The sequence below is a fragment of the Triturus cristatus genome, chromosome 10 (assembly GCF_964204655.1).
Source record: "Triturus cristatus chromosome 10, aTriCri1.1, whole genome shotgun sequence".
Lineage (NCBI taxonomy): Eukaryota > Metazoa > Chordata > Amphibia > Caudata > Salamandridae > Triturus > Triturus cristatus.
The window spans coordinates 88,068,147-88,090,358 of record NC_140593.1 but is presented as its reverse complement, the minus strand read 5'-3'; the positions used below and the strand labels follow the sequence as shown (position 1 = coordinate 88,090,358).

The 22,212-nt window shown below is 43.4% G+C and overlaps 1 protein-coding gene and 1 long non-coding RNA gene across 2 annotated transcripts in view; one reads left to right on the top strand and one right to left on the bottom strand.

Moving 5' to 3' along the window:
* Positions 1-12,683: 12,683 nt before the first annotated feature.
* Positions 12,684-22,212, top strand: part of LOC146788896 (receptor activity-modifying protein 1-like) — an 85,560-nt gene continuing 76,031 nt past the window's right edge. The window contains exons 1-2 of the mRNA XM_085629953.1: positions 12,684-12,870; positions 15,675-15,713. Coding sequence (XP_085486079.1) covers positions 12,825-12,870; positions 15,675-15,713 — 85 coding nt within the window. The 5' untranslated portion in view covers positions 12,684-12,824. The remainder of the gene's footprint in view (positions 12,871-15,674; positions 15,714-22,212) is intronic.
* Positions 19,050-22,212, bottom strand: part of LOC146788895 (uncharacterized) — a 151,778-nt gene continuing 148,615 nt past the window's right edge. Inside the window, exon 3 of the long non-coding RNA XR_014969720.1 lies at positions 19,050-20,168. This is a non-coding gene — a long non-coding RNA (uncharacterized LOC146788895). The remainder of the gene's footprint in view (positions 20,169-22,212) is intronic.

The window sequence follows — 22,212 nt, the reverse complement described above, 5'->3', positions numbered from 1 at the left end:
TTTCTGCTGCTCACCCAGTAAGGTTCCGGTGCCTCTGTCCTCCAATCTTTGGCCTTTCCCCATTTGGACTCCGCTCGGTTTTTCAGAGAAGCTTAGGAACCTGTAAATTTTCTAGATGATCATCTTTCTCTTGAAAAGCATGTCAACGGAGTAGCAGGAGTTTGCTTTGCTCTCCTTTCGGAGTCTTAGAAAGCTTTTCCAATGCTACCTGTCCAAGCCAAATTTCTAATTGCCGGGTGTTTCTCAATAAAAGCTGCCCAGGTCTGGAATAAGTTCCCGCCTCACCTAAGATATCAGGCTGACCTGCTTCAGTTTCAGAAAGCCTCTAAGACCTGGCTTTTCCCAAAATAATAATAATCTGATGACAGCTATCCCCCCCTACCAGGACTTAAGCGAACCTAGCGCCAGGATACCAATCTGGTCACAGTCCTGTCTATAAATACACCATACATACATACATGGAGGGAACAGTTCTGCCTCACCTATCCTGGCAGGATGGCCCATCCTGCAAACACTTAGTCCAGTTTTCTCACTGTCTGGGAGGAATACACAAAGGGCAACTGCCAATTATTCACAGTCATGTGACCCAGGGCAAAGCCTGCAGGCACCAAATGGGTAGGACAAGAACATGCCAATTTTTGGAAAATGGCATTTTCAGAATTCAGACTTGAAATCCAACTTTACCATTAAAGAGGATTTTAAATTACACTACTTTTGAGGCCAAACACGATATATCTACCTGTTCCAAATCAAACATTAGCCCTTATTAAATGTAATAAGGTACTCGGGGGCGTGGCTAGCGCCCGTGAGCAATGGCGGCTTCTCCTTAGCTCTCCCGAGCGGCGCGGAGAACGAGACGCTCAGCGGGACTCCCAACAGCGTTTCAACCCCCACAAAACATGGGTTTCTGGCTCGGAACGTGCGCTGGACTGCTGGAACAACTTAGGACGCCTAATTCATCATGTGGGTAATCTTTTCTCTGGAAGAGCTGTGAAACGTTGCAGCTTCGTAATGCGGCCGCCATTTTGTATTTGCACTGACGGTGTTTCGTCTTTAGCGCTCCATGACTAACTTGGATGAAAGCTGATTCAACTACTGTTTCCTAATTTTTCAGCTTGCTAGCCAATACGCTGTACTCTAATGCCCTCTGCAAAGTGTCTAACCTTTTACTAGCGCGTTTTTTCGAGCGCTCTGTTGGTTTACTTTTCCTCATAAGTGTCATCAACTATCTATGGTGTTTGATTGGGCATTAAGTGACGCGACTTTCTCCCTCACATCAACAACCGTGGGTCACATAATATATATATATTTTTTTTTTTTATTCATCTGTACCACGTTATAATTACTTCACATTTACCTGTGGTGATGACTTTTGAAACTGCAACCGCCATCTTTTGAAGCTATAGACGGAGGCTTACTCCTAGCGGCTCTGAGACATTAAAAGGTTTTCTTATTGCATTCCATAGCTATATATCTGATGGTACCATTGCCTCAACCCCTCATCAATATTCTCTGTGTGTGGTTTTATTTCATTTATATACAATTCCGCATCCATTTTAGGAATCTTTTGCTGTTTGTTTATATGCCTTTGATATTCTATAGTTGCATATCTCATTCTCTTTATGGGTAGATTATGCAAGGCCCTGCGTAAGCCTTCCCCAACTTCTCACAAATTTCTTCTTCACACGGGGTCTAGGTATCAGTGTTTAGAGATGGATGACTCTGCTGACACATCTGTTAGAGTTCCTTCTTCTGCTTCACTTTAGCAAACGAGTGGTGCCACTAAAGGTTCTACTAAACGTCTTAAAAAAGACCCACCCTCTCCTCCCAAACAAACGTCAGCAGTAACAATGGATATCCTTTTGGAAGAGATTAGGGCCTTGCGCCCTTTTATTGAAGAAACTAAATCTACACTTGCAGAAACCAAAACTACTCTTCAGCTGTTGTCCGACAAGTGGTCAAACATTGATGGTCGTGTAACCATTCTAGAACAGACTGTTGATACTCTTACATCTTCTGTTGCCAAAATTGACCCACTGCATGCCCAAATTTCCACACTTCACAAACAACTTGAGAACTTAGAAAACAGAAATAGGAGGAACAATCTTCGCATCTACGGCCTGGCGGAAAATTCAGAGGGGTCCGATGATCTTGCTTTTTTCAAAACTTTCCTGCCAAAAATTCTTCAGCTGCCAGATACCACCAATTTCAACATCCAAAGAGCTCATCGTTTAGGTCCTCCTCCTGCTGGGATTTCCACTTCCCATGTTCGTAGGCCGAGAGGTGTTATCCTCTACTTTCTAGAGTATACAGATTTACTTAAAGTTCTCTCCACAGCCAAAGCTATTCCTCGACTTACTTGGTCGGGTAATCAACTTTTCTTTTCACAGGATTATGCTAAGTCCACTGCTGACCAACGCAAGGAATTTCTTTCACTGAGGCCACAGCTGCGTTCCATGGGAGCGAGATATGGGCTTTTTCATCCCTGCCTTTTTAAGGTGACTTTCAACAATAAGACTACTACCTACGACGACCCGATGAAATTAAAGAGCTTTCTGTACTCTCACAATGCCAATAGTATGGACTTTGCTGCTTCTTCCAGTTCTTCATAAGTGGTTTTATCTCATTTATCTCATGTAACTGCTTCTTTGCTATGTTCCTTACTGGTTTTCATGATTGTTATGCCTAGACTGTTTTTGTAGCTGTTTGTTTTTTATCACTCTTCTATATTCTTGTTATTTAACATATATCCTTCTTTTTTTTTTCCTTCCCTTTTCACAGATTCTTCATTCACGTCGTCACCCACCTTCTTCTCCTTGAGTTTCGTTGCAGTTGTCATCCCTCCCTGCCCTCATTTTGGAGCTTTCGGCTCGTCATTGTTCTATGTGGCCTCCAACCTCCTCCCCCTTTGTATGTTCTCGACAATATGTAAGTCTTCCATTCCTCTTCTTCTGGTATTATGTTCTTACCTTCCTTTTTCTTTCTTCTCTATGCTCCTCAGCTAATTCCTTCTTTCGTATCTTTGTTTCTTCTCAGCATATTTCTTGTCCACTTTTCTTGATCCAGTTCTTTCTTTTACTAGCTTCTTTGCTTATATTATATTTCTTCTTTTCTACTCTCTTTTCTTCTTTCCATCATGTAATTGGCTTTTTCTTTGTTGTTTTTTATGAAACTTTCTTCTTTTATTTCAGATGTACCGTATTGATATACGTTTTTGTGCTTTATTTGCCTATTTGTTTCAAGATTATTTCTCAACTGGCTTTGTGATATGCATATTTAATGTTGTTTTATGCCTTTGAATTTATTCTCTTGGAATGTTAGAGGTTTGCATTCGCCAATCAAAAGACAGAGAGTATTATCCCATTTGACCAAACTCAACGCAGATATAGCCTGTATACATTTATCGGCAGTTGAATCTGCTAAACTGAAAAGGGGTTGGGTGGGTGAAGTTTATTTTTCTCCAGGGGACGGTAAGCGTAACGGCGTTTTGATTTTGTTTAGGAAATCTCTCCCAGTTAAGTCAGTAGTGCATCTTGCTGATATTTCAGGTAGATGGGTATTAGTTAATTTTATTTTAGACAATGTTCCTATGTCTATTTTAAATGTGTACGCTCCAACAAGTGGGGATGCCTCTTTTTGGACTTCTTTAGCTCCGCTAATCACTCAACATTATGTTGATAACTTTATTTTAGTAGGCGATTGCAATTAAGTTTTTGACCCTTTTTTGGATAGGCATTCAGATAGCGCATACATACCACATAAGTCACAAAAATCCTTTACTCACCTTATTGCACAATACAAACTCACTGATGCTTGGAGACTGTGTAACCCCACTTTGCGAGAATACTCTTTCTTTTCACCCCCTCATCAAACTCAATCTCGACTAGACTATTTTTTTATTTCACATCACCTTACCCAGTCACTTATTTCTTCTGACATCGGCTCCATCTTGATTTCAGATCATGCCCCAGTTTCCATTGTTTTGGATGTGGTACAAAGGCCTACTTCTATGAAAAAATGGCGTTTTAACAACGCTCTCCTTCTTGATGCACAATTTGTTTCTTCTTTTACATCCTTTTTCCACGAATATTTCCTACTTAATCATACGGGTGAAGTTCCATTTCCCGTAGTTTGGGATGCTTTCAAAGCATCCGCTAGAGATTTCATCATAAATTATGTCTCTCGTAAGAGGAAGAAAGCCCAACAAGATACCAATGTCCTACTTTCTAAAATTAAACGATTAGAACATTTATATTACACTTCTAAATCAAAAGATTGCTTAAATGATCTCATTTCTGCCAAATTTCAATTTAATAAAGACTCTACGTTTAATGCCTCTAATTTTCTCTTAAAATCTAGCGCCAAGTTTTATGGTGGGCAGAATAAGGCTGGAAAGTTGTTGGCCAATTATTTAAAGGTGAGACAAAATAAAATCAATATTGAATCCATTCACGGCCATGATGGGTTATTAAAACATAAAAGTGAGGACATCCTACAAGAATTTTTACATTTTTATGAAGCATTGTACTCTTCCGAAGCATCTTCGTCTGACCAATCCATTTCTCAATTTTTGTCGACCATATCTTCTCCCTTTGATACTCTTCCGGACCTTTCATCCTTGGAGGCTGATCTTACTCACAGAGATCTCCTCCAAGCTCTTCATACTCTCAAACACGGGAAAGCTCCGGGCCCGGACGGTTTCACTGTTGAGTTCTTTTCTTGTTTTTCAAATCTGCTCATTCCCAAATTACATTTACTTCTTTCTACTTTCCTTCAAACTGGTTCCGCTTCTGTATCCTTCTCTGATGCCCTTATTTGTATTATTCCAAAACCGGGTAAGGATCCACAGTATTGTAAACACTATCGCCCTATTTCCTTAGTAAATATCAATTAAAAAAAAATTTCCAAAGCATTAGCGCTGCGTTTAGAGTCTTTTCTTCCCGAGCTTTTTGGGAAAGAGCAGTCTGGTTTTGTCAAGGGCAGACTGTTGTCCGATAACACTAGATTATTTTTTGACATTCTTTCCAAGTCCTCTCATTACTCCCATTCTCTCGCAGCCATAGCTTTGGATGCGGAAAAAGCTTTTGATCGGGTTGAATGGTCTTATTTATTTAAAACTCTGAAGTGGTTCGGTTTTGGCCCAAAAATTTCTTCCCTAATTTCCTTTATTTATTCTCGTCCTAGAGCAGCAATTTCTGCAAATGGGGGCCTATCTCCCTACTTTTCCTTAGGAAGAGGAGTCAGACAGGGTTGCCCGCTTTCACCTTTTTTGTTTAATCTAGCTTTAGAACCTTTCCTTCTGCGCCTTCGTCAGAATGACAATATCCATGGTTTTAATTTTCATAATGTCGACATTAAAATGGCAGCTTATGCTGATGATGTCCTATTATTTATCTCCCAACCAGACACCTCTCTTCCTGCATTTTTAGACGAAGTTCATTCTTTTGCTCAAGTATCGGGCTACAAATTAAATAAGGACAAGTGTGAAATCCTACCACTTACTAAAGTGACTTTCAAAGATGATTTTTCTGCTTCAGGTTTTTCTTGGAGTCCTAACTATATTAAATATTTGGGCCTCAATTTCCACTCCTCTCTTTCTGGTACAATCACTAAGTGTATGGAAGATTGTATACAAAAATTAACCACTCTCACTACCAAATGGCATCCTCTCTATTTGTCATGGTGGGGAAGATTGGACACGATCAAAATGATGCTTTCTCCCATTGTTTTGTTTACAATTTCCAATATACCACTTCCTGTCCCCTTGAAATATTTCAAGAAAATAAACTCTATTTTATCTTCCTTTCTATGGGGGCACAAAAAATCTCGTATGTCTTTGTCTAAGCTAATGCGTCCTAAAAAAGAAGGTGGAGTGAACTTCCCAAACTTTTCTTTGTATCATAAATCCTTTCTCTTGCATCAAGTCTCTCATTGGATTGATGATTCCTCATTTTCCTCCCCTCTCTGGTTGACCTTGGAGAAGTCTTTCATTTCTCCCTTTTCCTTCAAAGAATATCTTATGTTTTCTCGCAGACCTCAATCTGTTTCGACTCCTATTCTTAAATATACCTCCAAAATTCTTCCTGACGTACCTGTTCCATCCTTTTTTGACCAACCTATCTGGCATAACACGTCTATCTTAATTAAAAATAAACCAATTTTTGGGAAATCCTGGAGAACTCACGGCCTTTTTTGGGTGCGCCAATTGTTCCATCATACTCAGATCATTCCCTTTGATTCAGCTGCCACTTCTTTCAATCTACCTCTCGCTTGTCGAACTAAATATTTGTTATTGACACACGCATTACAACAGGCCTATGATGCTTATATTGGTCTGCATCCTCCATCAACTCATATTCCCTCTGATACTACCTCGCTGAACTCTTTACTTATCAAGCACTCTTGAGCCTCCAAGATATATGTTTTTCTTCACGCTGTGTCCTTCCCTCGCAATAAAACCACATTAGAGGAGGATTGGGAAAAAGATTTTGCAATTTCTTGGCCTATTGAGCTGTGGGATAAGATGTGGTTGAAGATACGTAAGTCTTCTAGAGCTGCGAATACTACTCAAACATTATTTTTTATTTATAACCGTTTATTATTTTCACCACACACTCTCAGCAAACATTTCCCGGAAGCCTCCGACAAGTGTTGGTCCTGCTCCTCACCACATGCAAACCTTTTCCACATGCTTTTTAGCTGTCACTTCACTTTTTGCTTCTGGAAACAGGTTTGGTCTCAAGTTAATAAGATTTTTTCATTCACTCACTCCTTTTCTTTTTCTCACATTTTTTTAGGGAGTCTCTCTCCCATTTGGGCTCATTGCAACTGTAGCAGCAGAATAATAGACTTGTTATTAGCAGTAGCATTCCAGCAAATAACTAAAAATTGGAAGGATTATTCCAAATTATCTTATAAGGCTTGGTGGTATGCTGTTTGCTATAATCACAGATTAGATACGACTTTTGTTTATCCCTTAACTTTAGCTGCTAAGCGAAGAGACTTGTGGAGTCCAGTTACAGTTTTTTTTTATTTGAGTGCTCGTACTTCTCTGTCTTTATCCCCGTTACAGCAAGAAGTCCCTAAACCTCCATGACTTCCTTTTTCCTATGCTTGTATTTTATATTTCATATCCCTTTTTTATTGCCTCGTTTCATATTACTTGACAGTTTCTGCCTATAAGTATATTCAACTTTGGTGTTTTATAATACAACTTATGTTTTTTGCCATTACTTACCCTACTATGTATTTTGACTTGTTAACTTTTCTTATTTTTCTCTTATTTTGTAACATTTGAGCATATTCTTTCAATAAAATTTCTCTGAACTTAAATGTAATAAGGTAAACCAATGTTATCCTGTGCGAAGGGTAGGCCACACAGAAGTGAAAAATGATTTGGGGAGTTTTTCATTACCAAGATATGTAAAACTACAAACACATGCCATACCATTTAAATACAATACACCCTGCGCAATGGGCTGTTTCGAGCCTACCTTAGGGATAACTTAGATGTATTAAACAAGTAGGTTTCCGCTTGGCAAAAAAGGTTAAGTTTGCAAGTTCGCATTGCCAGTTTTAAAACTGCACTACAGGGTGCAATGGGAGGCCTGATACATGTTTTAAAGGGCTACTTAAGTGGGTGGCCCAGTGATTTCTGCAGGTCCACTATTAGCATTTAATTTACAGGCCCTGTGTACACGTAGTACCACTTTACTAGCGGCAAGTATATTAAATGTACCAATTGGGTGTCAGTCAGTTTTACCATGTCTTAGGAAGAGAGCACAAGCCCTTTAGCACTGGCTAGCAATTGTAAAGTGCAGAGTCCTTGTGAGAAGTTGGCCTGGCATATGCTGTCCTCTAGATATAGGGGACACCTTGCACCAGTCCAATTCGACTCTGGGTGATAGGTTAAAAGACAACCTTTAAAGAAAGCTATCCTAGTGGTAGCTGTGGAGAGCAGACTTCAGGCTAAGTCTTGAAGGAGTGTTAAGCTTATTGTTTTACCACAGATAACCTCTTGAATGACCAAATGAAAGAGTAGTCCACACAGGTATATATATATAAAATGTATGTATTTATTCTAAGAATAGTCCCACTAGTTTCTTTATGAGGCTAGAGGTAAAGTTACAATTCAAACAAGCATTGATAATTACAATAAATAGCACTGGAATCATAGGGCCCCAGGGGGGGATCAAACCATATATTAAAAAAGTGGTATAAGAACCACGACAATTCTACAGACAATGCCTAGGGCATTGAGGGTTGCTGGCCCCTTAAGAAACCACCCAAGGTAGTGAGGAAGGGGGCCCACGGGAGACGCGTGCAGTGGTATAAGCTGCTATCGGCATCTCTATGAAACCCTATGGAGAATGTCGCGGTTGAACTTTACAAGATTAAAAACACTTCTAGCAGGAGTTCAAGTTCAAGAGTTTAGAGTTAAGCTTTTGAAGGGCCCACACCCACGAGAGTACCGAGGTACCACTGTTACCTGCCCCAGGGAAGCCGGGTGCATAGGTCGTTTTCGATGTCGAGTCGCGGGCTGGTCTTCAATGGGAAAACGTGAAGAACTTCTGCTAGCAAGAAGCGTCGTCGATGTCGTGAAGATTGAAGATGTAGATTTTGAAGAGAAGGACCTGAAAGCAGATGGGACAGAGTCTGGGTCACGGCACAATGACCAGGGAGCTCAGGAGAAAGAGCCCTTCAATGTCGGGTGCTTCAGGTGGAAGATGAGTAGCTTGGATCAGCAGCCACGGGCTCCGGGAGGCTTCAAGGAAGGCTAGCTTCTGGAGGGAAACTGTCCCACGCAGGATGAGGGTTGCTGCGGTGTTAGTGTCTGGATTGGATCCACTAAGCCTTGGCAACCACAACCCAGGCAAGAATCAAAAACAGCTACTGGTGCAGACCCACGAGGTCTGAGCGAGGTCTCCAGCAAGGAGACTGAAGAGCAGGCCAGGAGCAACCAGGGGAACTCTTGAAAGTAAAGATTGACCTCTGCCAGGGCCCACTAGTCGAGAGACAAGGGACTGCAGGAGGCAGCAATTTGGCATGCGTAAAGATGCGCCCACGGGTCGCTGGAGCAGGCTAGGGCATCGATATTTGGCACAGATGATGCTGATAGGTTGGCTCAGTAATGGGCCAAAGCACAAATTCCCCACTTGTCGGGGTCGGGTGCTGTGCAAGAGGTGGCTGGTGTCCTGGGGTATTGAAGATCTCGGCACCCACAGGGTCCACGGTGCTCAGTCTTGCTGTGCACACTCACTGGCCTCTGGGATGCTTTAGAATCCCACCTCAAGGTAGATAGGAGTCATTGAAGTCTGTAGGAGCAGCAAAGTTCTAACCAGGTCACTTGCAGTGTTTCAGGTGCCTGCCAAGCAGGGGGGTAACTCCTTTACCCCAAGGGAGATTTCTTCAGTCAGCTGGGCAGCAGCTCGTTGAAGGTCAAGTCTGTGAAGTCCAAGATTAATCTGAGGCTCTGGGGACCCTGCACCTACCTTTATCCAGAGGTAGAGGGGGGTGGCTAAATCAGAGCCCACCAATGAGAGTTCAGGCGGGAAAGGGTGGCTACACCCTCTCCCCTTTGTGTGTGTTCCCGCCTGGTCAGGGGATAGGATGCCCCTGAACCGGTTCCAGGCGGTGTATGCAGAATGTAGGTGCTGTAGCAGCCTACGTGCAACTTTGAAAGGCATCCTATGGTGCACCCACCCAGTTCCAATCCACATAGTCTGTCTGGGGAGGTGGGAACACCTCCCTGCAATAACATCCCTATTGTCCAGCTGCCATGGCTGGAGTTCTGCCCAGCAACAGGCAGCCAGAGTCGTGTGGGTGGCGGGTAGCATCCATTTTGTATTACGTGTGCATTTTAAATTGGTGTCTAAATTCTGCCGCTTTTCCCATATCGTCCCTCTAGCAGGGGGGAATCATGCCCTCATGCCCATGGCTGGACTGGGGGTATGATTCCTTCATGTTTGACACCAAACACGACATGGTTCTGTGCAGCCACTCTCAAGTTATCCCGCTATCGCGATTACTTATAATGCGGTTAAGAGAATATGGTATGGCTGCACTACAAACAACCTCGCACTAGTTTTAATGAAGGTTGCAGAGGGGCCCTACTCAGGTTGGGGTTCCCCCTCACACATATCTCAGCACCCTGCCTTGTAGGATTAGCAAGGCCTGCTTTAGGGGTGACCTATGAGATTATATGTGTTGTAAATAGGTGGGATACAGGGTACCTGTATCCCTGTAAGGGGTGCAAGTACCACCTTACCCAGACTACAGTAGTGGTCTGGTGGTGTCAGTTTGTATGGCTGTCCCAGGGTGGCACAATAAGTGCTGCAGCCCTGGTAGGCCTCTGAGGGACCCATGCCCTGGGTACCTAGGGTACCATCTACAAGGGGCTGACAGGGTATCCTCAGTATCCAATTGGTTTGTACCTAGGGTACTCACATCAGCTTAGAGAGGAAGCAGATAGACTGGGGTCCTGGATAGCAGGGCCACAGCCTGGCTAGAGTCATAAAACAGTCAAAACATCAGCAAAAAGTTGGGGGCAACTATGCAGTCGATGCCACTCTCCTACAGTCCTACTGCCAACAAAAACGAAATCCAGACAATAGGAGGGGAGAAGGCAACAAGTTTGGGGGAAGATCACACCAAGGATGTCAGGTCTAACAATGTGGCGTTTATGTTGTCAGGATTTAAAGCAGGCATTTTGGGCAATGTGCAAGGATCTCCCAGCAATGGCTAATGCTGGCAGCAAGTTCTGGAGGTGAAGGTTTGATGTAGAAAGTGTCTGGCGGAGAAGTTCCTTCTTGTATATATTCAGTTTGAAGGGGTCTGGGGACGATTTCACATCAACCAAGTAGAGGCAGCAAAAAACATCACCCAAGTAGAAGCAGCAATAAAGTAGAGGCCTGTATCAGAGCTCCTAGATATGATATGTATAGTATTTATTTTGGGGCTCAAAGGTTTCCTTGGGAGGCTGCTGCTGGTACTGCCGAATGCTTGGTTTGCTGAAAACTAAGGCTGTCTAGTCTTGATTTTATCCCATACCTCTATATTGCACCACCTCCCACTTCCTCTTTCTTTATCTCACCCTTGCAGTGTCCTTTTCACACCTACTTTCTTTCTTTGTCACTGCTTTCCTTTCTTTCTGTGTTTTTTCTCCTTAGTTCCTGTTTGGTCTTTCTCATGGTTCCTCTGGGTCATGAGACTGATGATGAAAAATAAGTCTGGGCTCCAAAATTGAGTGTTGGTGCTCACCACTGGCAACATGTGGCACAAATCAAGCTCTGGATATACTCCTCAAAGACCACAGCCAACAATATCGGTGCCATCTTGAAATGGGCAGAATTGAGAAAATGCTAAACATTTTAGTGGAGCTTAGGGCCTGTCTTGTTAGAGAGATCCACCAGGTGAAATCATTCAACACTCAGGGTCCTTGTGCGCATGGCCGGAGCATTGAGATCTGACACAGAACTCCCACCCACCCATCACCAATCAGGAGCTGTGTTTTTTCATCTCGTCTTTTTGTCTGACCTTTGTTTTTGTGCAGCGATAAAAGAGCTTTTGGAGACCATTATATGGTTCAAAGAGTAATTAAGCCCTGTCAAAGCGAATTGCTGGAAGGTAAAAACGGGCACTTTGCAATATAAGGGTGAGACAACACACATGCCCAACACACAGAGACAGTGAGGCGATGCCCTTCAGCTCTCAGTGAATCAGAGAAAGGATATTATTTGACTCCAGAGACATTGTGACAAAGGTACAGGTCAACATTGCCCTCTCCATTAGCAGTTCTGAGTTTAGCCTCCCTGATGTGCCCTGCTGTGCATTGAGTTCCAGCGCCACCTCAGTGAATTTGAGTGACCTTGTGCCTTCTTCCAAGGATACCCCAGTTTTCAGACACCAAACTGCAGGTAGGTACCGCCATTTAAAGGTAATAGAGCTGAGACAGAGAGATGCCTTAGCAAAGAGAACCATGTTTCCGGTCCTGCAGCCAAGTTAGTGTATCCAGTGGTGGCCACCGCAAAAGTAAAGTCGGGGGAGGAGGGGGCGGGAAATATTAATAATAAAATAAACGTGCCTATCACCGATACTGACAAACACCTATGTGGTTCTCTGCACCCAGTGGTCACTGCAAAAGCACAGGCTCCCTGCCCAATTAAGACGCTGCTCTCACTAGATGAGAGCAGCCCCATGATTGGTCTGAGCGGCCTGGTCTGCCACTCAGACAGTGCATGGGAGTCTGTGCTGTTTCTCCAACCCAGGCTGCATCTGTGCAACACAGCTGGGTTGGCAAAATAGAAGTGTGCATGTGGGTTTGGCCAGCCTAAGAGGGCCGGCCAAACAGACATGTACACTTTACTGTGCCGATCACTCCTCTCCCTGCCATGACCTGGCCCCGCCCCACCCGACACTGGCATTGGCTCAGTCAGTCACAGAAAAATAAAATGATATTATTGTTTTATTATCATTTTATTTTTCTGTGACTGACTTTGACCAGTGGGGCGACGCTCCTCTGCAATTAGTGTGGCTGTGAACAATCGCCCCCGCCTTCCGCCTTCCGCCTCCCGAGGTGTCTCAGTCAACAGGCTTTGCCCTTTGTTTCTTCCTGTGTTGAGGCTGTTCTAGCAAGATGAGATGCGGCTTGCCTTCTACAAGCTATTAGTGAAAAGGAAGTGACGTAATCTGCAATATTTGGTGAAAGCTTGACACTCGAGTGCAGGGACATAAAAAGTGTACATACTCACAGCACCCCTTGACTTCTGATCGTGGTCACACAGGAGAGATCTGGCGCCATCCAAGAAGAGTGACCAGGGCTTCTAATGAAGAATCTCAGCTGTGCTTTGTTTTTCCTTCTCATACTCTTGGGTAAGTAAGAAATGTTCGAATTTTTTTTCTCGTCTTCCCATTCCTAAGTTTGGGCGTGCCTGGGCTCAAATGCTGTTAGCGCCCTTCAGTGCCTGAAGGGCAATCAGTGCCTAAGGATTGGAAATATTTCCTATTGGAGTATCGCATTCTGTACAACTCTCTGCAATTGTTACTGCAGGATTGTCGTGAACTGGCAGAACTTTTAAAAAACAGGGTTCAGTTTGTGCTTTAATGCAAGTTAAACTAGATATTTGGCAGAGCTGATGGGTACTTTAGAAGTACAATGTGTATATACGTATCCCAGTACTAGCAGCATTTGTTTATGGGTATCTGAACGTGCACTTCTTGAACCCTCACAGGGGACTTATTTATCATCATTTCACACAACGCAACACAGCAAGACGCCTTGCTGCGCTGCATCAAAGGGAGAGGGCAGGAATTCACCATGTCTTTCAAGATATGGTGCGTTCCTGCCCTCTGCCTGCGCAGGTGCACAAACGGCTGCCTAGTGCCAAAGCAGGCACACTTGCGTCATGGTGCAAGGCCGCATGTGTGACAGGCAGGATTGTATTTGTGCAGGAAGGCATACCTTCCTGCACAAAAACAATCCTCTGAGGCTTTTTCCGCTTTCTATGTGTGCTGCAAAATGTAGCAAACATACAAAAAGGTAAAGAGGGAAAAAGGAGGAGAAATAAAGCTATGTCTTCTCGTTGCGCCTCCCCTGTGAAGGCGTAGGATTCGGATTCATTCCCAGGTCTACCAGTATTGGTAAATCTGGGAATGCTTCAGAATACATGGGTGGATGTGTGGGAACACCCACGCTCCACCCATGGGATGCCTCAGTGGCCTGGCTTGGTAAATCTCATAATAGATTTTGTGTCAGCCTGTGACCGCTTGCGTGGCACAAGGGCGACACAAAACCCTTGATAGATATTCCCCAGGGTCTTTGGAGTTTTCCTGGTGCGTGCTCACATCAGTCAGTGGATGTTCTTTATACTTCCAGCCACTGATGCTTACCATATGTACATCTTGTATGACTGCCATACTCAAGTTTTGGAATTCAATGAAATTCCCTGCGTTTCTTTCCGTGACAATGGATGACCAATGGGAAATCCAGGAATAGCCTTCCATTGTAATCACGCCCTTGTGGTTTGAACTCTTTAGTTTCTACGTGGACTCTGGGAATTAAATCATTGTTTATAGGTGTAGCTCATAGTGAACATTTATCAACGGCACTTAAAAAAACATTTGCTGATAAAGACACCTCGCCTTGCATCCACCACTGAGCAGGGTATTCCAGGAGGTGCATTGGTTGTAAAAAACTGCATTAAACTCAGCTTGACTGCAGCAGCATAGTAAGCTGTCAGGGGCCCTAATGAAAGCTGTTTTGATGGTACAAATAATCCATAATCAGGTGCAGCGGGGCCCCTAACACTGCTGGACACTAATGGCGCTGCCCCTATTCCACTAGGGCTAGTTATGCTCATGCTTGGCTGTGTTCTAAGGAGCGGGGGAGCCAAGTAGTATTTAAGGGACCATGGGTATAAGCATTTTGAGGAACAAGGGTCCTTTACTATGAAATACCTTAAAACTAATTGCACAGAGATATAATGAAATCTATGTTAATTGTCCAAATGGAGTTTCAGATGCATTTATTAAAACATATAACACATTCATGAGGTGGGAAGCACAATAGAAAAAAGGTCAGAAACCTTTAAGACTCCGCCATTTTACATGTGACCCTAATGAAGACAAGAACATCATGTCACATATTGCAGAAAGTATCAATGCTCACATATCAAATTATATATCAGTCTTAAGAGTCATAGTGATGTTTGTCAATGACGTTTCGATCCCTTCACAGAGTATTGGGACCATCATCACGACATAAGGAATTATGCCTGAGATGAAAAAAACCTAAATGAAGAGGGAGGTCTCCCACTCTTGGCGTTCACGGCCAAAGTACACCTTACAATCCGAAGGGCAGGTTATCTCGCCCTGTCTCGATCGGGTTCCTACAATGGCTCATTTTTTAGGTTCTACTCAGATCTCACTGTGCCACTTTGGGACTGCTCGGGCTCCCGTCCTGGCTTGTCATTCGACCACTACAATTGGGTTGCTTCGTCTCTGTATTATTCGCCTCAGGCATAATTCTTTATGTATATGTAAAATATAATCTACATGATTTCTGATTTCTCAATTTTTACTGTGCAACACAAAATGATAAGTCTTGCAGTAACTGTTCCATTAACAGAAGTGCAATAATTTCTGCGATGCTCAGTATAAACATGATGTACGACTGTAATCTGTAAATATCTCGTCTCCGCATGTTATATACGCACATACCAGTACAGGGTGAATGAAAGGTTACAATTAAACCAAACCAAGCAATCGAGGAAGGGAAAAGATTAAAATGAGGTGTCGAAAATCCTCAAATAAAAGAAAGAGTGAAAAAATAGAATAAAAGAAAACAAATCAGATCTGGTGATAATTTCATGTCATGTGCTCTTCTGTGATATCAAGAGACTAAAGGTAGTGCAGGTGACGCCATCATTATGCCCATCTGTTTGGAAACCTGGAAAATTCTGCCCCCCCCCTTTGTCACAGAATGATTACTAGCCCGGGAAGAGTGCGCGGCAAGCTCGAACCATGTCCTTCCAGGCCAAAGTGTATCATTCAAATTACAGATTGCAAAGAATAATTTGTGGAAGCAAATATTGTCACCTTATGCTCACTCACACGGGAAATCCGTGACCCTCATCCACTTCTGAAGTCAAATTTGTACTTTTAATTTCTCACTGCAGGGTCTGGGGACCTATCATATGGAAATACAGACGACACAGGCAAGTTGTGTTTCTTATTCTTGAAGAATGCTTTTTACATGTACCCGTTGGCTCCGTGCACCGCCCTGATTGCCTCTTTCCTACACACAGTTTCCTTCTCACTCAATGCTGCTTCCACCCATGTCCACTATCGACAAGATTCCCACGGAGCCAGCAGGGCAGATTAATAAAATGTTCCCGCCTGTAAAAGTGCTGGGCAGCTATGGTTTAACAAGCATTTGCAATGCAATCGGTCTCGCATTTGTGGAAGTTTGAATTTTTGGCGTTGTAAATGATTTAGTTTTTTTATTTATGTTTAGTTGTTTGGAGTGGAGTGGATGGATGTTGTTTGAAGTGGAATTATGTGGTTTGAATTGGAATTATTAGTTGTTGAATTGTGTGAGGTGGAATTCTGTGGTATGTCGTGTTTCGTGTGTTGTAAATATGTGGTATGGTGAATAGATAGGGGTCAGAGCTGTATAAAATACACGGAAAGTAAGAATGAGAGGGATAGGGAGTTTGTGTATGAAGAGGTTTAGCAAAGGAAGAAAATGAAAGGAGACAAAAGAAGGAATTGGTGAAAGAGAAGGACAGGGAGTATGTGGAGAAGAAGAGTGGGGTTGGGGTGATATAAGTAATGAAGAGAAGGGAAGGAGGTAAGGAAAAGTGAAAGGAGTGAAGGAAGAGAAGGAAGAGAAGGAGCGAGGAATGAAGCGACTGTAAGCAAGTAATATCTGATGAAAAGGAAGGACATAATGTGTTAGAGCGTGGATGGAATGGAGAAGAATGAGAGAGAAAAGAGGACTAGAAGATAGTATCATAGAAAGGCAGGAAAGGAGTGGAGTGGAGTGGAGTGGAGTGGAGTGCAGTGGAGTGGAGTGGAGTGGAGTGGAGTGGAGTGGAGTGCAGTGGAGTGGAGTGGAGTGGAGTGGAGTGGAGTGGAGTGGGGTGAAGTGCAGTGCAGTGGAGTGGAGTGGAGTGGAGTGGAGTGCAGTGGAGGCAGAAGGAGGCCAGTAATGCTGTACGAGTATTGTGCTTCACACTTTGATTTTTGTTTTTAGGCTGACATATCGGTTCTCCTGTTCTAAATCTTACTTTCACAGAATTTAAGCCCAATTGTAATTATATGCCATGTCTAATCCCTGTTTCTGAATTTCTTTTTGAGATCAGAGCCACAACATATAAACCAGCAGACATAGTGGAACTATAGAAACTGCATAAGAGACAAAGATATTGACAGAAAAATATCCCTAGAAATTAGGTTCTCATCCACAATTTGATTTAGCATTTAATGTATGTCCTATGTTTTCTAAACTTAGAAGTGACAGCTGAAAACTTAGGAAGCGAGCAGCGATGCTGTGGCCAGGCGTCATGTTAAATTTGCAGTGCCTCGAGGAAAATTCCTTTATTAGCTAATTAACAGCTGTGTTGGATTATGGGTATTTTGTGACATTCATTTAGGTTTAATGTCTACAAGCACTGCTCACTTCAATGACACATAGGTGCAGTGGAGGAGTGCATAACAGGTGGTGCAGTGGCAGGCTGCAGCATTTAAAATGGCGAGTGCCCCAGAGTTGGTATTTACATTACGTACCAGTAGAGCCACTGAAAATATGCGTTAAATTAGGCACAAAGAAAAGGCAAATTCTGCATCATAATGCAGCACATTTTGTGTTAGTATTGGCGATTTTACAGGTTCACATTACCTCATTTTGAGCAACGAGTTGAAGCATGCCTCGGGGCGCCAACAGCTCTTGAGATCAGCCGGAACCAATGACTGCATCTTGACGAGGCCGGATAATTTCTGACCTTTTGCCTGGTTCAGAGAAAGAGCTGGAATCAGTCCAGGGGAGAGGGGTGGGCTACTGCCTGCGATTGTGATTGGAGACCATAGAATGCAATGCAGGAAGTGGTTACCATGGCATTTGATAAGGTGCTATGGTGAGATGGCACAATGGGGCGTGGGGGCAGGGGTAGAGGTGCAGAGGGCATTAGGTGGTAGAAGCGAATATCGAGGAGTGACCGCCCTAGGATAGTGATGTTGTAGATGTGTGGTAGATGTAGTGCTTTTATTGCTGAAGCACTAAGCATGGCGCTCCCCCGACAGAACATGGTGTGCGTGTGTGGGTCTGAACGCTAGGTTGCATAAGACACGGAGATAAGGGGCAACGTGCACGGGTGCGGGTGTCATGCACCAGGAGGCACTACAGACTTTGTACTATGATAGGCCCCAGCATACCCCTGCACTGCTGATAGGTTTTCAGGGCGTGTAGTGTAAGTAGGGAGGTGAGGGCCTGCCGGTCGTCTCCTGTGGCCTCCCCTCTTCTCACTGCTCCTCACCCTCACTACTAAGCACAAGACGGAGCCTCAGGCGGCAACATTCGAGAGGTCCTGGACTTTAATGGAGTAACTGGAGCATAATTGAAAGAAGAACTTGTACCCTCTTTGCCATATAAGATCTGCTAGACAAGAGGCAATAATGTATTAGTAAATCTTTGGTATTAGCAATGCTGCGAGATTTATAGGTGCAAGCAAGAGGTGCCCCCTCCTTTTGGGGTGCAAAAGGGGAGCAATTGTCGGGCCACGGGGGGCCCTGGTGCTTCTGCACCTGCTGCACTAAGGCGACAGTGGTCCCTGTGGAGCCGGATCTACGGATTGCCTTAGGGAGTAGAGCACCAGGGGTCCAATGACATTTGGAAGGTAGGAGAGGGTCTCTCCTTTCTCTGGTTCATTATTTCCCAGGATGCAAAGGTAGCTCGTAGTGAAAGGTTTTGGGCTTCATGCTGCTTAGCCGGCGTTTTTCCATGGGGAGAGTGTTTCCTGAAAGGGGGGTGGCTTGGACAGAAAGGCATACATGGATGCATCAAATGTTTTTTTTAAGTCCCTTAATTTAGCTGGGTTTTGTGGTGCCTTTCACAGTATTTTTAGGTGTCGTTCTATGGGCCGCGTTTCTTTTAGGTATCACAGCGATTTACACCAGCACAAGTTGCGTTACAGACTGATAGATTCTTTTCTTTAGACGCAGGGACAGAGCCTGGCTTAAAGTACTAGGGCGGCCGACATTGGAGCTGAGGAACCAGGTTCCAGCCTGACGGAGGCTCAAGCATCCTCTGATTCGGGGCAAATCCCTTCATTTCCCCGTGCCGAAAATGAATGTGTTCATCTGTAATGCAAATGGTGCCCATGTAAAGCGTTCCGATACCTTCCAGTCTAGTTCACGGTTAAAATATATATATATATATATATGTTCCACACGCACACCTTCGTAGTTCCGAAAGAAATTCCAGGACTCTCAGGATTCGTTAGAAAAGGATTTATTGGGCTGTGTCACGCCTCACCAACGCGTTTCGCTTGATAGCTTTTTCACGGTATGGCGGCAGTCTCATTTTCCCTGTTTACATACTGCCTCAAAAGGCTGACATAAAAGTAGGACTGAATTAATACAATGTTATTATGTTATAAATACAAGCGCCATCTTGGCATGTTGTTAACAGAAGCGAAGTTAATGCGCATTCTCAGAGATACAACAGCATAACATGGGTCATGAATAAAATATTAAGACCTAGTTACAAAAACAAAACAATATCGCAACATTTTATGTTGGCAATGTAATATATTCATCGTGAATTCGGAAAATTGAGTTCAATGTCAATCGCTAATTGTCAATAAAGCATTATTGACAATTTGAATTTCGTGCCCAAGTGGGCTTTAGTTACACTGAATCACAATGCCAGAGAAGGAATTCAGTCTGATGCGACTGATCACGTTTTAAAATAAAGTTGTCTCAAACTTTTGCAATTAATCACGTAATTAAGTTATATACACGATTAAACCACCTATTTCGTGAGTGGTACTCATATTAAATCTTTTCACAACTGCGCATGAAAAACGATATCCTTCTATAATCAACACAAAAATATCAACTCAAGGAACTTTAAACCACAATAAGTTTACGTTTCACTTGATCTTGGTGTTGACTTAAGGCACAAGTGTTATGTTCTTTCGGTGCTGTTACTAACCTACATCATTCAGTCTCGCCCAAGTGGGCCAAAATGACATTGGGCTCATTATCTATGCAAACTGATGTCAGTAATCAATTGCTGTTGAAATCTCTTAAACAATTCATCTTTTACATTTTAACATTGTCCTACATTACGGGAAATAGAGGCATCCACCTCAATAAAAATTCATTTTAACTGCACAGGCTAAGATCCCTTATCCTAAAGTAGTTCTAAATACATCAAAAAACACAATACAAAAATATATGTGTTAATAGCAAGATAACATCTAAATAAGCAGAAAATAGATCAGCACATGATTCTGACAACAATTCCAATTATCATAAGTGTACAGCCATTTCTTCACTCGAATTGAGTCCCTCGGGCATCATAGTGTCAAGATCGATTATGTATCTTGATTCCAGGCGTCTTAAAAGGCGCTGTCTGTCACCTCCTCTGTCTTGCCGTACAATTGCATCTATAACGACATAGGATAAAAGTTTTTCATTTTGCCCATGTACATTAAAGAAATGACGGGCTACAGGGTACTGCATATCATGTTTTTTAATCGCGCGTAGATGTTCTAAGACTCGTTTCTTGGCTGGATGTATCGAGCTACCTATATACAATTTACCACATGAGCAAATTAAACAGTACACACAATAATCGGTTTTACAACTGAAATTTCCTCTGATTTCAAAATCTCTCTTGTTGCCTGATACTCTGAGTTTTTTGCAATCTACATTTTGGGTACACGCCTTACATCGTTTACAAGTAACAAAACCACTTGATGTTGATTGGAAACCCGTATTTTTGGCACTGATCATATTATTGCACAATTCATCTTTCAAGGATTGACATCTGCGAAAAGTTATCTGTGGTGAATCATTTAAATATTCACTTAGAGTCAAATCACTTTTTAAGATATGCCAACTTCTCTCAAAAAGCTTCCTGATTTGAAAAGCATTTTTTGAAAAAGTGGTAATAAATCTGACAGAATCTTTAGATTCAGGTAATACAGGTTTAGAGTGTAAGAGATTAGATCTAATTAATGAATCTGCCTTGGTGATCGCTTGTTTGATTATCTTATCAGAGTAACCACGTTGTTTGAATCTTATGCTCATTACAATTTTCTCTTGTTCATATTCTTCAGTGGTACTACAATTGCGCTTTGCTCTGATTAGTTCCCCATAGGGGATACTTCGAATCAGGCTGGATGGATGAGCGCTCTGAGCATTGAGTAAACTGTTTCCGGCTGTTTGCTTTCTATGCAATTTTGTAACCAATGAGTTGTTTAAAACCAAAATCTCCACATCCAAAAATACAATCATAGACTCACTAATTTGGGAGGTAAATTGTAAGTTCTTGTCATTGTTATTGAGAGAGTCAATGAAGGTTAAAACTGACTCCTCATCACCTTTCCAAATTAAAAATATGTCGTCTATGAACCTTGCCCATATAACGATCTTATCTTCCTGAGCTTCCCAATTTTGGGACACCTGCTCCTCCCACCAGCCCATGTACAGATTGGCATAGCTGGGGGCGAAGCAGGTGCCCATTGCGGTGCCTTGGATTTGTTTGTAAATGTTTTTTTTTTTTTTTTTTTATTGAACAATAATTCGGTTACAAGTATGGGCCTACAACCACCCGGGCCGGCCGCTAGGTACATGAGGAAATACACACATATCAAGGCTACAATCAGTTCCCAGGGCACTGCCCCGCAGTGGCTCAAGATAGTTCTCGAAGAACAGCAAGCGTCAGTCCAACAATAACAAAAACAAAGGGAAAAACAATAAAAACAAAAGGCGAGTTATGAGGGAAACCAGTGCGGGTCAGGCTCCCCCCGGGAGACTCCAGTCAGGACAATTGAGCAATCCGCTAAAGAGAGGAGTACCGGGAGGCCGGGGACGGAGGGGGGGGGGAAGGGGGTCCAGGGAGATGAACGTCCAAATGTAGTTGTTACAAAAAGCGCCAGGAGCCATCAAGGGTCAGGGGGACATGGCAATATCAGTGTCTACCAGGGGGGGCGTACAGATGCCTCCGCGATATGCGTTCCATTGCCCCCAAATTCTACCCCATGCCCCCGGCTTGCCACGGGCCACATACACTGTCTTCTCCCTAAACATACACCAGTCCATATTCTCCTTCCATACTGACACGGTGGGCGGCCGTTGAGCGCCCCAAAGTTGCGCTATATCCCTCTTGGCAATCATGTTCCCTAGGGCCGCCCACCGAGTCTGAGCCGCGCTGTAGTCATTGGGCTCCCACACATTCAGGACACAGCGACGCACCTCCGGCAGCAGCACAACCCCAGTGACCTGTCCCATAACCGTGTGGACCCGGCGCCAGTAGTCCGCCACCTCGCGGCACTCCCAAAGGATATGAAGAAAGGTGGCGCTGAGCCCACAGCCTCGCTTACAGAGCCCGTCGTCGGAAAATCCCATCGAGACCAAGCGCGGACCCGTCACATACACCCGGTGGAGAATCTTGAGCTGTACCAACCGGAGACGAGCCGGAATGGC